Source organism: Dreissena polymorpha, chromosome 9 (assembly GCF_020536995.1).
Source record: "Dreissena polymorpha isolate Duluth1 chromosome 9, UMN_Dpol_1.0, whole genome shotgun sequence".
In the NCBI taxonomy this organism is placed as follows: domain Eukaryota; kingdom Metazoa; phylum Mollusca; class Bivalvia; order Myida; family Dreissenidae; genus Dreissena; species Dreissena polymorpha.
The window spans coordinates 31,428,322-31,442,422 of record NC_068363.1 but is presented as its reverse complement, the minus strand read 5'-3'; the positions used below and the strand labels follow the sequence as shown (position 1 = coordinate 31,442,422).

Below are 14,101 nucleotides of genomic sequence, written 5' to 3'. Positions count from 1 at the left end.
AAGTCCTCAAAATGCTTTAATCCAGTAGATTTCTCTTGAAGCATCATAACTTTTGTAAAGTGCATTTGCTGTTTTTTGCTAATGTATTATATCTTCCCTCCCCCCCATCAAATTTGGCACATGTCCGGTAGGAAGTTATTTTATCAGTTATTTAGCTTCAATAATTATAGGTTATTAGACGTTTCACTGTACAATACGGAGATATATTTGGACGAGCACACAATTTGACGTCATATTGGACGAGCCTTTAGGCGAGTCCAATATGACTTCAAACTGTGTGCGAGTCCAAATATATCACGTATTGTACAGTTTAAACGTCTAATAAGCTTTTTATTCTATATCCCTTTTTTCTGCCTTTGTTTCATTTTAATTTTGATTTTAAAATTTCTTTAATTGCATCTATGCTATTTTCAAGACAAGCACCCGTGTGAGTCGATTATAGTTCATTCGGATACTTTTTCTCGGTAACGGCTTTTATTGTTATAAAACAATTGCTGAGTGCACATGTACTCAACTGTCAATTATGGAAAAAATACAGACTTTTTGGATCCAATACCGGAATATATTGGACGGCCACGTGGTACATATGAAGAATGCCGATTGGATGAATTTATTGGATATAGAAAAAAATATTTTATTTCCTGCGTGTGGCTATTCTGACCCCAGTCAAGATTAAATAACACATACATGTATTCGAGGGCCTCTATATGATGTTGCATATAAAATATAACACTAAGTCATAATGACTTCTTTATTAACATTAAACTTTATTTCATGACATAGCATTAACATAATTTGTATTTGGCATAAAATAGCACAAAGCATTCTTAAAGCATTCGGAAAGTCTATTACAATTCAAAATTGGTACCAAAAGGATGTGGTAGAATCTGATAAGAGTTAATACTTGAGATGTAGATATACAACTATTGCATATCTTAGATACATAAGTACAAACTATTTTACGAAAATGTATCACGTTAAATTGTCTGCTTGTGTTGTAGTAGTCTCATAGCTTTGAGATTCACACGATATCGATTCCACTTAACTGTTCGCTTTTCGTTTTGACTGATCCATTGTTAATGTTACGAAGAAAATCTGATTCAGTAGCGTCATGAATGCCACGGCATATTTTTTAAAAGATGACTGCTGCTCAAAAAGAGCCCTTGCAGAAATGCTTTTATTTGCTCGCTTTTTGGGTGGAGATACTTTATACAATGGTGAACGAAATGGTGACTTAATGGGCGTTAGCACAGGTGTTATTTGTTACAGACAAACTCCAGTGTGACATGCAGTTAAAGAAATGCACTTTGGTGTACCTAATCGTGTTGTTTGCGATATTTTCAAGCGCTTTCTCTTCAAGCGATGAAGCGATAGACTTGACATTTGGCGCATTCTGAAATAACAAAATAGCTATATATAACAGACATCTAATTATACCAATTTATTTTATGACATCAATATTTTATCTTCACAAAAATAATTATATATCGATTACCACATATATGTAATTCAGACTAACATTTACATTTAATATTATATACTACATAATAATATATTATTGAAGCTTGCCAAAATCACCGCAAGCTCAGAGCTGCCACTGTTTCGAGCCTAGCATTATATTTTTAATAAGTTCTCACATGCGCCAAGTATGTAAAAAGAAATGTCACATGCGCCAAGTATGTAAATAGAAATGTTAAGTTCAGTTTAATTTTAGTGCAAACTACATTTGGTCTTTTTAAATACCGGGTAAAAATATGTGAAAAGCCAAGGATCTTTTGCCAAATGACATACCTCCTATTACATTATTTTCATGCTTTTATATATATAAATAACAACCTTTTTCGAGTGTGACTTGTATTTAATTTAATTTAATAAATTTAAACACTATGTAAACATGTAAAAATAACTCAGGATTTTGTGTTTTCTGATCATAGAACGGAACGTCATTTGGACGAAAAATCGCTTGGCTGATCACAGATGTTATTACAATTTTATTATGATAAACATCGCATTAAAAGTACAAACAGAAGCAGTTCAGATGATGTACTCAAAACCGTTCAGACGATGTACAAACAAAAAACGTTTAGACGATGTACTATTTTCCAAATTACTCACCACAGATCTAAAAAAGCTTAAACAACGTGGAAAACCTTGTACGAAATATTCTAAGCATGTTAGAAAGCAAAAACTGTTGTATTTATTTGTTTGTTTGTCATCTTGAATAGCAAACGCGTCAAAATAAAGTATGTTCAGACAATGTACAATTTTCATTGTTTATTGTGTCTGAATGTTTGAGAAAACTACAGAAATCTAAGAAAAACGACAATTTCCAAAGTACATAAGGAGACTAAGCGGGTACTTTGCGCACAGTTATCATTGATTTAGATATTATAAAATATGAGAATACCTTGATTTTCGTCATTAAGCGAGAGCTTTTTCCGCCATTTTGTGCGTACGATGTACTTTTGTGATCACGTGATTCCCCGCAGTGTTTATGTTCAGAATGTGTTTATACAAAGCATTCTGCAATTTACTGAAATACCTAAATGTAAGCTATTATAAAATTACACAACAATCAAGCAATACTTCAGTTTGCGTATTCAGGATCTTTTAAAAAGACATCAAGTACTGGTTCTACCCGGGAAAGGGACAGTGAGAGTGTTTCAATAAGCCTCCATTGATGCAATTATGCTTAACTAAACAGGAATAAACAAATAAAACAAAAAATTAAACTATTTGAGACCTGCTCAGGGAAAACGGGGCTTAATGCATGTGCATAAAAAGTTGTCACAGATTAGCCTGTGCATTATGCTAGGGTACAGGACAACACTTTTCACATTTATGTTTTTTTTTGTTTAAAGGAAGTTAGAAATCCTGTCTAGGCGGAAAATGTTGTCCCTGATTAGCCTGGGGACGATTGCACTTTACCGGTACGTAAAAAATAATGGAAAAGTTATACGTATAATTAAATCGTTGCTAAGTCACAACATCTAACACAACACCTAATAATCCTTCTTATCCTATACACTTCCTTAGTATCGGGTGGCTACCGCCCCCAAACCCCCGCTTTGTCGATAGTGGTAAACAACTGCATACCGGTTAAAAGCAATCTAGCATTAGCCTGAGCGGACTGCACAGGCTAATCTGGGAAGACACTTTACTCACATGCATTAAGGCCAGTTTACCCAGAATGAGGTGCCCAATTAATCAAACTATATTGAGCTTACAGCCTCTGTTGCTCGACTCCTCTCAAGGTTGATGTCCAATTTCACTTGGCCTTCAAGCCTCTTGATCGTATCAGTTAGTTTTCCCTCTAATTGCTTGATATGAATGCCTTGTTTCTGGAAACGACACAAATGCCTTTGTTTGATGATAATGATTTGTTGTCGTTTTCAGAAGAATTTCAGTTATATAACAGCTGTCACAATGATTTTTGTTGTTGTTGAAATCTATTAAAGTATTTGGACTTTTATCATTGGCCAAAAAAAATCTTATTTCAAACAATGTCAATAAAAATAAGAGCACCGCATAACGGGTGCCATGCTCAGCTGCAGTTGCAGTTGTGAATAAATGAAAGCTTGTCAGATTTTTTTTTTTTTTGAGGTCACAGTGACCTTGACCTTTGACCTAGTGACCCAAAAATGGGTGTGGCATGTAGAACTCATCAAGGTGCAGCTACATATGAAGTTTCAAAGTTGTAGGTTTAAGCACTTTGATTTGAGAGCCAATGTTCAAAACCTTAACAAAATGTTAAGGTTTTAGCACGACGCGAATGGCGGACGTCAGACGCTGGACGTCGAGCTGGCTATAACAATACCTTGGGTTTTCTCCGAAAACAGCCAAGCTAATAATAATTACAGAACAAAATTAAAGATAATTATCAAGTTGATTGCAAAAAGAAAGTAGCACTTTTTATCATACTGCTACATTGCTATCTGTCTTGTATAATGTTGCCTGATATATTTCGTTATATCTGTTCAACAGGAAGTTGTTGTATCAGTAGATGTTTGGAGATTGGTCATATTGCTCGGGATGAGATATAAAGTCATCAGTTTTAGTAAAATAAAATAAAATTTTACAAAAGAAAAAACATGATTCCAAGATGTAATAAATTTTTGACGCAAAAAATAACACAAACAGGAAAATAAATATTTTTCAAATATAAGGCGCAAGTGCTCATTATGTCATTATTAACAGGTCAAACGTCAAAAATCATATTCATGTCTGCTAAAAATTTACCATTTTACTGATTTGTTTTATTATTTCTTTTAAAATGGGGACGTAGAGATATGATAAACATAAAGCAGGTTACCGCCCGATCTTTATGTAATATATCATGCTTGGCACGAATAAAATAATGGAAAGGCTATTCTAAGACTTGCCTGATATATTACATAAAGATCGGGAAGTAACCTGCCTTGCCTGATATATTACATAAAGATCGGGAAGTAACCTGCCTTGCCTGATATATTACATAAAGATCGGGAAGTAACCTGCCTTGCCTGATATATTACATAAAGATCGGGAAGTAACCTGCCTTGCCTGATATATTACATAAAGATCGGGAAGTAACCTGCCTTGCCTGATATATTACATAAAGATCGGGAAGTAACCTGCCTTGCCTGATATATTACATAAAGATCGGGAAGTAACCTGCCTTGCCTGATATATTACATAAAGATCGGGAAGTAACCTGCCTTGCCTGATATATTACATAAAGATCGGGAAGTAACCTGCCTTGCCTGATATATTACATAAAGATCGGGAAGTAACCTGCCTTGCCTGATATATTACATAAAGATCGGGAAGTAACCTGCCTTGCCTGATATATTACATAAAGATCGGGAAGTAACCTGCCTTGCCTGATATATTACATAAAGATCGGGAAGTAACCTGCCTTGCCTGATATATTACATAAAGATCGGGAAGTAACCTGCCTTGCCTGATATATTACATAAAGATCGGGAAGTAACCTGCCTCATTTTTGATACTTACTTCTGTCTCATTTTGATACTTACTTCTATTTCATTTCTATACATACTTCTGTCTCATTACTGCCTCATTTTGATACTTACTTCTGTCTCATTTCGATATTTACTTCTGTCTCATTTTGGTTACTGCAGACTCATTTCGAATCACACTTTTATTTTATTGTGAATCATTGTTAGACTTTTGTTATACTGAAACAAGGCTTTTCCTTATTCAATTCTGTCTACTAAATTACTCTGAGCAGGTTGGGTTCACAAGGTTTCACAACAGACTTATTAGAAAAATTCATCTAATTAAATTTCATATTTCTGTCTCATTACTACGTCTTTCCGAACAAACCTCTGTCCCATTACTACGTCTGTCCCCACATGTCTGTCGCATTACTATGTCTTTCCATACATACCTCTGTCTCATTATTATGTATTTCCATACATACCTCTGTCTCATTACTACATTTTTCCATACATACCTCTGTCTCAATACTACGTATTTCCATCCATACCTCTGTCTCATTATTACGTATTTCCATGCATACCTCTGTCTCATTACTATGTATTTCCATACATACCTCTGTCTCATTACTACATATTTCCATACATACCTCTGTCTCATTACTACGTATTTCCATACATACCTCTGTCTCATTACTACGTATTTCCATACATACCTCTGTCTCATTACTACGTATTTCCATACATACCTCTGTCTCATTACTACGTATTTCCATACATACCTCTGTCTCATTGCGTATCATGGTGAATTCACTCTTCTCCAGGATGATCATATCTTTCTGTACTGCGCTGATCTGGGCTAGCAGCTGCTGAGATTTGATTTCCTTAAGGAAAAAGGAAACATGATATCCACATTTAAAAATAAAAATATATATAAATTATTAAAAATAAAATGATTTCACATATCTCATCTAAACTGCTATAGAAAGTAGAAGTGGAGTGACCATTGGGTGCAGGTGTCCATGAAGGATTTGTCACTCATTGTTAATGTTGTCAATCTTAACACCACCCCTTGAACCCCATTTTCAACGAATTTAAAAGGATGTCAAAAATGACACTTAAATGAATAGCATCCACAAAAATCTGGAGAAAATGAACATCCTTGCTTTTATATTGATTTTGGCAAACAACTAATATTTTGGGAAAAATAAATTGACAAAACAGAGAAAGTGTAAACTTGAACTTTAGCGATCATAGTATTGTTTTTAAGAAATTTTCTTGAGGAAAGGAACTATAATATGTATCTAATAAAGAAGTCAAACAGGCACTGGTAATACATATTACATTAATGCTGATTTTTAGAATAGTTCAACTTGAAAAAACTTGTATGCTGCAAAACAATATGCTCAAGCTTCAAATTATGTGTGTACTGTTAAAGCCTTTCTTACATCTATATAGTACAAGATGTAAAGACACAGGCATTTTTCTTCTTAACTACCTTAATGCTTTGTATGTCAATGACTTCTATTGTATCGATAACTTTAAAGGAGTTGCATATGCATTCTGTTCATTTCTGACTGCATTATATTCAGTGATTTTTTTGCCCAAAATTACCGCCCATATTCGGCTGCTTCCCAATTGCAAAAAATGAATTTTTTTCCCAAAAATCTGACCAAAATTTCCCAAAAAATGACCAAATTTTCCCAATTAAGCCAATATTGAATAAGATTACAATGTCATTTAGCGTTAATTTCGTATAACGAGTGCCGATCGAGCTTGTCGAGGCTTCGCCAAATGACAACTGACTTACGAATGTTCGCGAATGTAGCTGAATACAATTTTACGTTGCTATCCACACATCTCTCTCTATATTGCGGAGGATACCGACGATAGTCGATGTATTCCAATTGTTAACGCCTGTTTTTACACACGTCCAAGATGGCGGCAAGCAGACGAGAAGTTTGCGATGAGCAGCGAAAATGATAAATAACACTAAAATTAACAGCGAATATCACATGGTTATTATGAGATAATTTAATGTGTGTGTCAATTAACGCAAAATACTATGTTTGAGATGAACAACAACAAATATTTATTAGAAATGTTCACAGTGAATGTGCGTCACGGAAATCTGTGTAAGGAAATAAGAGTTCACAAAGTTAAAGCATTTAAGACGAGAACCGTTCGAAAATTGAAAGAGACAAACATGATTTGATTTATATGTTAGTGGATCTGTGTATATTCAGATTCATATGCATATTCTGCTTTATTATGTTTGTCACGCTGTATAGATTGGTGAAATAGCATTGAACTGAGGATGTCAATTGTGCAAGATATTAAAAGGTAAACAAATGAAATGTATTGTTTTAGCTCCATTTAATACAACATTAACACAGCAAGAACACAATAGCGTGTTTGTTAATATTTGTTAATGTTTTCACCATATCATATTTTACTTTAAAAAACATCCTGAATTTAATTCATTCTCTTAAAGAGATTATGATAAATCATAATGGTACATGTATATTGAAGAATCTATAGATTATTGCAAGTTTAATATGCATGTGGAAGGATATTAACTGAACGTTGTAAGAAGACATGAAAGCAACACTTTATAATATAAAAATGCTGTCAAACATGAACTTAGCAATTTTTATTCTGTTTTTATAATCATATTTATAATGTTTCCCAATTTCATGGTTTATCGCGCTATTTTTCCCAATTTCATGGTTTATCGCACTATTTTTCCCAATTTCATGGTTTATCGCGCTAATTTTCCCAATCCAAATGCCACAGGCTGTAACAAAAAAAGCAAAAAAAATCACTGATATTATTATGATATTTTCCATATTTTGTATGAATTTGCAGTCTTAAAATAAAAGCAGTTGGAAATAAAACAAATAAAATCACTGCTTACTAGTCCAGACTTTGTGACCATCATCTTCCCCTGGGAGTCTATGGAGGCTCTTACAACATCAAACACAACCTCCGTTAGGGCCTCCGCCTCAAGGTCAGTAAACCCTGTACAACATATAAGCTTTGTTCTGGGACAATTGGGCTTAATGCATGTGTGTAAAGTGGTGTCCCAGATTAGCCTGTGCAGTATACACAAGCTTATCAGGGATGCTGATTTACAGTTTATGTTATTTTTTGTTCAAATGATGTCTCTCCTACACAAAAATCCTGTGTATGTGGAAAGTGTCATCACAGATCAGCCAACGCATATTGCACAGGCTAATCTGGGAAACACTTAATGCACATGTATTAAGACACGTTGAATGGGGCTCATATGACACACCAAGTGATTTTCCTTTAGGTGCAATACCCTTACTTAGAATGAATATACATGTATGGGCCATGCTCTGTGAACAGAGGGTTTACTGCATGTCAGGGAAGACACTTTCCATTTAAACTGGATTTTTGCTAAGAAGAGACTTTCTTTTAACGAAAAATACCATAAAAGCAGAAAATATTGTCCCTGATTATCTTATGCGGACTGCACGGGCTAATCTTGGATGACACTTTATGCACATTAATTAAACCCCCTTTTCACAAAGCACAGTCCATATCTTTCCTCTGAAAAAACTTTCAGATAATGTGTCAAAGAAGACGCTCACGTAAAATAGCAAGGAACAAAATTACTCTGAGCAGATTGGGTTCACAAGGTTTACGATAGCCAGAGGAAAAACGTCTGCCAAATTTGTCACGGGAGCAGGACGGGTAACTCTGGGGATAAATATTTAGACCAAACGTTCTGAGCAAGTTTCGAAATATTTTTCTTCTAGAGTGTTCACACATATTTTCTTTAATTTGACCTAGTGACTTTTTTTTTTCATCCCACATGACACAGTTCCTAATGGTCAAGATATCATTTGGATAAAGGTTGACAAGGTTCATGAAGATTGAACAAAATACTTGGCCTCTAGAGTGATTGAAAGATTTTTCTTTAATTTGACCTAGTGACCTAGCTTTTTAACGCATGTGACCCAGCATCAAACTTGGCCAATATATCATGATGACAAATGTTCATGAGGAGTGGGGAAGTAAGAATACAACACGCAATAGCAGGGTTTTTTTTGGCCCGATTTTATAGCCGAAATTCGGCTATGTTCCCAATCCCAAAAAGTATACTTTTTTCCCAAAATGTGGCAAAACATTCCCAATTTCCAAAAAAAACAAAAAACTTTTTTTATTTTTTTTAGAAAGAAGTGTCTAATGTGTATTTTATCACAATTTTAATGCAATTACATCTAACAAAGTAGTATATGATTTTGTTCTTTTCATTTGAATGATTATCAAGAGTTATATCAAATTTAGTATTTCTCTAATCAGTGGACTTTTCGTTTAGAATAAAAAGGCTAATGAATTTATTTTCCCAATTTCATGAAATTGCCGAAAAAATTCCCAATTCCAAAGCCATGGGCTATCTTCCCAAAAAGTGGGAAAAAAACCCTGGATAGACCTAGGAAAATATGCGTTGTTGTGCTCACATTAGCTAAAATATTAGGTAATATAAAATTATTTGGATTATTGAGATTTCAAAGTCATGGCATTTAACAGAATGCAAAAAACATAGCAATTGGTTCAACATTTCCAACTCAACCTTTAAATTATTAGCCTAAAAGTGAGCTGAATGTAGATTCTTTCCTTAACAAAGATTAACTATTTAATATTTGTTCTTTATTCAGTGAGTCCACTTACCAGCTTGTTTGAACTTCTTGCAAATGGACAATGTGTCGATGCTGACGCCAGACAGATTCTGTGATGGTTTCACAACAGGTGTCCCAACTGAGTCTTGCACGCTTTCCATTGTTTGACACATACATCGTCTGGGTAATTCTGCAAGAAACCAAACAATTATCGCTTACAATAACAGAAATAAATGGATCTTAGTGAATTTACTTAACAGACATTGTTAATATATTTTGGTATTTTTGAAACATGTTATTTGATGCGCTTAACAAATTTCATACATGTACCTTTTCATTCATTTTGAAAAAGGTTGATCATATTGTCCAAATAAAAAATTAACTTGCACAAGAGAATCAATATAGTTTGCATATTTCCATGTTCACGTTTAAAACCTAGAAACAAAAGAGTGTCAAAAATGAAGTATGTAAATGCAGTTAAAAAAAAAATGTTCACAAACTACATTGCGCAAAATTTAAAGTTGATATCTTGAGCCGTTTTTTGAAAAAATAATAATGATAAAGTGTTGAGTATTCATACAACACAGACATGAAATATTTGATAGGTTCCAGTTTATTACGACAGATACTGCAAGATGTTAATATGCAGTAATTTGTAGATTTAAATTGATTTCTTGTTCAGTGTTGGTTTCTTTCACACCTTAATATCAGTGGAGTCTATGCAGTGTTTTTTTATACCATTTTGGGAAGTGGATTGGGAAATATCGCGTACTTTTGTCTGCCATTGGGACATTTATGTTGTTTATTTTATGATTACATATACTTAAAAATTGACTGTAAAAGTGATTTCAGTATATTTTCTATGGTCCAACTAATAGAGCTGGATTTGGAGATAATTGAGAATTATAAAAATAAATATTCTTGTTTCAGTTTGGAAACCTTCAAATCGGAATTTTTAGGTCCCATTTGTGAAAAATGTATAGTTTTTTCCATTGGGAATGGGTCCCACTACTGGACCCAAATTTAAACGAAAAAAACAACACCCCTATGTGATTTTAACAAATGAGCCAATACATTTTCACAACTGTGAAAAATTACTATTTTCTGTTAACAATCAAACAGCATCTTTGAGATGTCCGCAATCATGTTTGTGTCGACATAATTTTCCCCTGGCGTTTTTTTCTTCATTTTTTTGTGATCCCAACATTAAGCTCAGAAACCATTTCCGTGTGATTTTTGTGTGAGAAATAAGACACAGGGTACGAATATTTTTAAATGAATATTCTGACCAGTATTTGGGATTTCATATCTGCATGGAGAACAATAATATTATTATTCAAAGATAATTTTTTCTTATTCCGTAGAGCATTTTAAGACATCAGTTTTTTTTGCTGGAATAAAACTCGAGTACAGTGTTAATTCGCCGGGTTCATTTTATTATATTATTTCGTACCGAGGGTACATTTAAGTATACTTAAGAGTATCGGGGTACATTTTATGATTTAAGTAGAATGCAAGCTGACAATGACCAATTGAGCCTTAATAAATGCTTCCATTCATAACAATGTACCATTTCACTGTCGACTATTAAATAACTAATAATGATATAGAATTATTGTATTGATATAAATTTAACCTTTTACTGCTTCAACTACCATCTTACTTATAGGCCTTTGTTGAAATATTGTTGTTTTATGTTTCTGTGGTAAAATTTTGGGCAGACTTTTGGTCGAATTACCAATCTCAAAAACTTTAAATGTACATGTACATATTTTCCCAAATTACTGCCTTAAATTCTCAATTGAGGTAACAACAAAAATAAAAATAAATTTCAACACTTACTTAATTTCCATATCCGGCTTTGTAAGTTTAACCTTACTAAATAAAATATTAAAAACACTGTTAGTGATGAATATTATTCATCAAACCATCCATATCAACGCATGTGTATTCGTCATTATAGGTTTGTTCATAATGGACATACAAAATAAATTAAATCAGCAAAAAATGTTGTATCTGAAAACAACAATCCGAAAAATGTACATGTCTTGCACATGAATTAAAATATGCAGGCTTCCTGAAAAGGCCGGACCGCCGGTCTTGTCCGGCAAAATTCTTTACGGTCGGGCGAAGTTTCTAATATCGCCGGTCCTTGTCACAGGCCAAACAAATAATGACTAAATACTGAAAAGTCTAAAACTTGCCAAAAGAACGAAAACACCCCATTAGAATCATTCTTTTCGTGAATTTCAAGCCTTTTTGTCATTAAGAACACTAACACGTCACTAATTCTTAAGAGTGCTCTCCCTTTGAAATGTTGTTATTTCGAAAACGTCAATTTCAATGGTCCGACATATTACCATCTATCCAATTACAATGGTTGTAACAAAAAACTACAAATGAAAAACGTATGTCGTTGCTAAAGTTCTTCAATGGCAACACCAATCGTGTTATGTTATTTTGTTTTGAGTCTGATTGAATTTAAAGCTCTTGTCCATCATACACAGTAATCACTTGAACGAATTTCCCCTCCCCCTCCCCCCCATTTCAAAAACATATCTAATAAGATTTTTATTCATCTCAAAATCGACCCTAGTCGGCTGAAATCCGGATTTCCGGAATAATCCGGAAAATTGACACCCCTGTAATTAGTCCACACGGCTTGACACTAACTTTTTTTACCTACTGTCCCAAAGGACCACCAGCTTTCAGAAATTACTGGTCCTGCAAGATATAAAGTGGTCCAACAATTTTTGTATGTTATTTTACCTAAATTTCAAGCTTCTCTTCATTAGTTTTAGGTTTTTTAGGCAGAGGTTCAACCAACCCCGGAATGAAATTCCACATTGTGATAACTTGTAATCTTGAAAATACGCACGTTTAATTACTTTCCGGCAATATCAAAACATTATTCGGCGCCCTCCAGTGTAAATTCGCACGGTAAATAAAGTATCTTCTGATGGTACTAAGATCGATAAAATGCTGATTATTGCTGCTTTTTCAAAATAATAAATACCATTTTGTTTATTTCTCGATCCAAACGCTTTGAATGTTATGTTAATTTGTGTATCGATCACGGCAAAGTCCAGAGACATTTGTGGAACGCAAATCGATTTTTTGATCCAACAACAGGTTTTTGTTATCCGGGCATCTAGAAAAATTGGAATTTCCTATATGTTGCTATTTTTATCCCGGTCTCGAGTCGGCCCATAAAACAATGATGAAATTATCGGTTTATTATGAACATATAAAGTTGTTTTATTGATTAAAACGGCTTTCCACCAGTATTTCACAACAAGCTGGCCAGGATTTTTAACTGGTCCGACAGATCAACCAATTTCTAGTTTCACTGGTCCTCTCTATTTTTTACTGACCCCGGGTCAACGGACCACCGTTAGTGTCGAGCCCTGAGTCCATATAAACGGACTCCCAGAACCTTTGATAATTTTTGCTATGGCGGCTCTGGCAGTCTATATGCATCCCTTCATAAACATGAGTGCAGTTCAGCGCAGTGAATCCGTGCGCTTCACTAAACAGATTTACAGACGTCGTTGGCTCTTTGGCTCCAAGACATAACACAACGTACAAAATATTGGTGTAATGCGACCTGACCTATATTGGGTCAATTTTCCAATATGGCTGTCCCGTAATCGTTCATAGTTCATGGACGACACATAGTTACTGGCAATGTTTATTACTCTTAAATTACCGGTGTGTAGCCTATCATTCGATATCTCGTCATGCGCGAATTGCCAAGATGACGAGATTTGCATTAACTACCATTTTCTCGTGTCACGCATGGGACAAGTCGGTCCCTCTCTATTATATCGGTTTCTCTGCATAATATAGGATAAAATATTCAACAACACCATGTATCAGTTTCTAGTCCAATTTAATGTCTAACATACTTAATATTTTCGGTTATACAAATACAGTCTGATAGCTACATGATCGTATCTTTCTCGATCCGTACACCTCCAAGTCTAAACGCTAACTCACCATCTCCCTCTAACATTTGCCCCGTGAAACTCAGTTATGAATTCCATTGGTCAGTGTTCTATGCGTGGTTGTTTCTTATTGGATACATTACTTAAGATACTGAATCAATGAAGCCCTGGGAACGGGATAAACAAACCACTAAAATATTTACAAGCTTTATCCAACCTTTTGATGAGAGATTTAACTGAATAAACACTATTGCCTGACCAATACAAACATACCTGGCCTTGTGTCAACTATACTATTCTTTAATCTCTCCCTCATCGATAAGCTTATTTGAACATATGTGCACTTTGTGACTGTCATGTTTACTGGCCATTTTGATAAAATTTTCAATATTTTTTATATGAGGTAAATCCATATATTCCACCCATAATTTCTAACCATAATGTGACACAACTTATCCCCTCAATTTGATTTTTATGTATTTTAGGATACAGAAAAATCTTTAAGAATTTAAGTATGGAAGTAAACGAAAACATATTAACACATACGATGAAAAAATCAAACACG

General features: G+C 34.2%; 3 protein-coding genes across 4 annotated transcripts in view; all 3 read right to left on the bottom strand.

The window, feature by feature from the left end:
• LOC127845729 (mitochondrial calcium uniporter regulator 1-like) overlaps positions 1–14,101 on the bottom strand; it is a 276,089-nt gene that overhangs the window by 21,908 nt on the left and 240,080 nt on the right. The gene's annotated exons all lie outside the window — the stretch shown is intronic.
• Positions 1–14,101, bottom strand: part of LOC127845723 (ryncolin-2-like) — a 265,737-nt gene that overhangs the window by 99,160 nt on the left and 152,476 nt on the right. The gene's annotated exons all lie outside the window — the stretch shown is intronic.
• Positions 1–14,101, bottom strand: part of LOC127845730 (coiled-coil domain-containing protein 90B, mitochondrial-like) — a 39,707-nt gene that overhangs the window by 20,760 nt on the left and 4,846 nt on the right. The window contains exons 2-5 of the mRNA XM_052376838.1: positions 9,642–9,779; positions 7,858–7,961; positions 5,723–5,824; positions 3,228–3,341 (exon numbers count right to left, since the gene is read on the bottom strand). Coding sequence (XP_052232798.1) covers positions 3,228–3,341; positions 5,723–5,824; positions 7,858–7,961; positions 9,642–9,779 — 458 coding nt within the window. The remainder of the gene's footprint in view (positions 1–3,227; positions 3,342–5,722; positions 5,825–7,857; positions 7,962–9,641; positions 9,780–14,101) is intronic.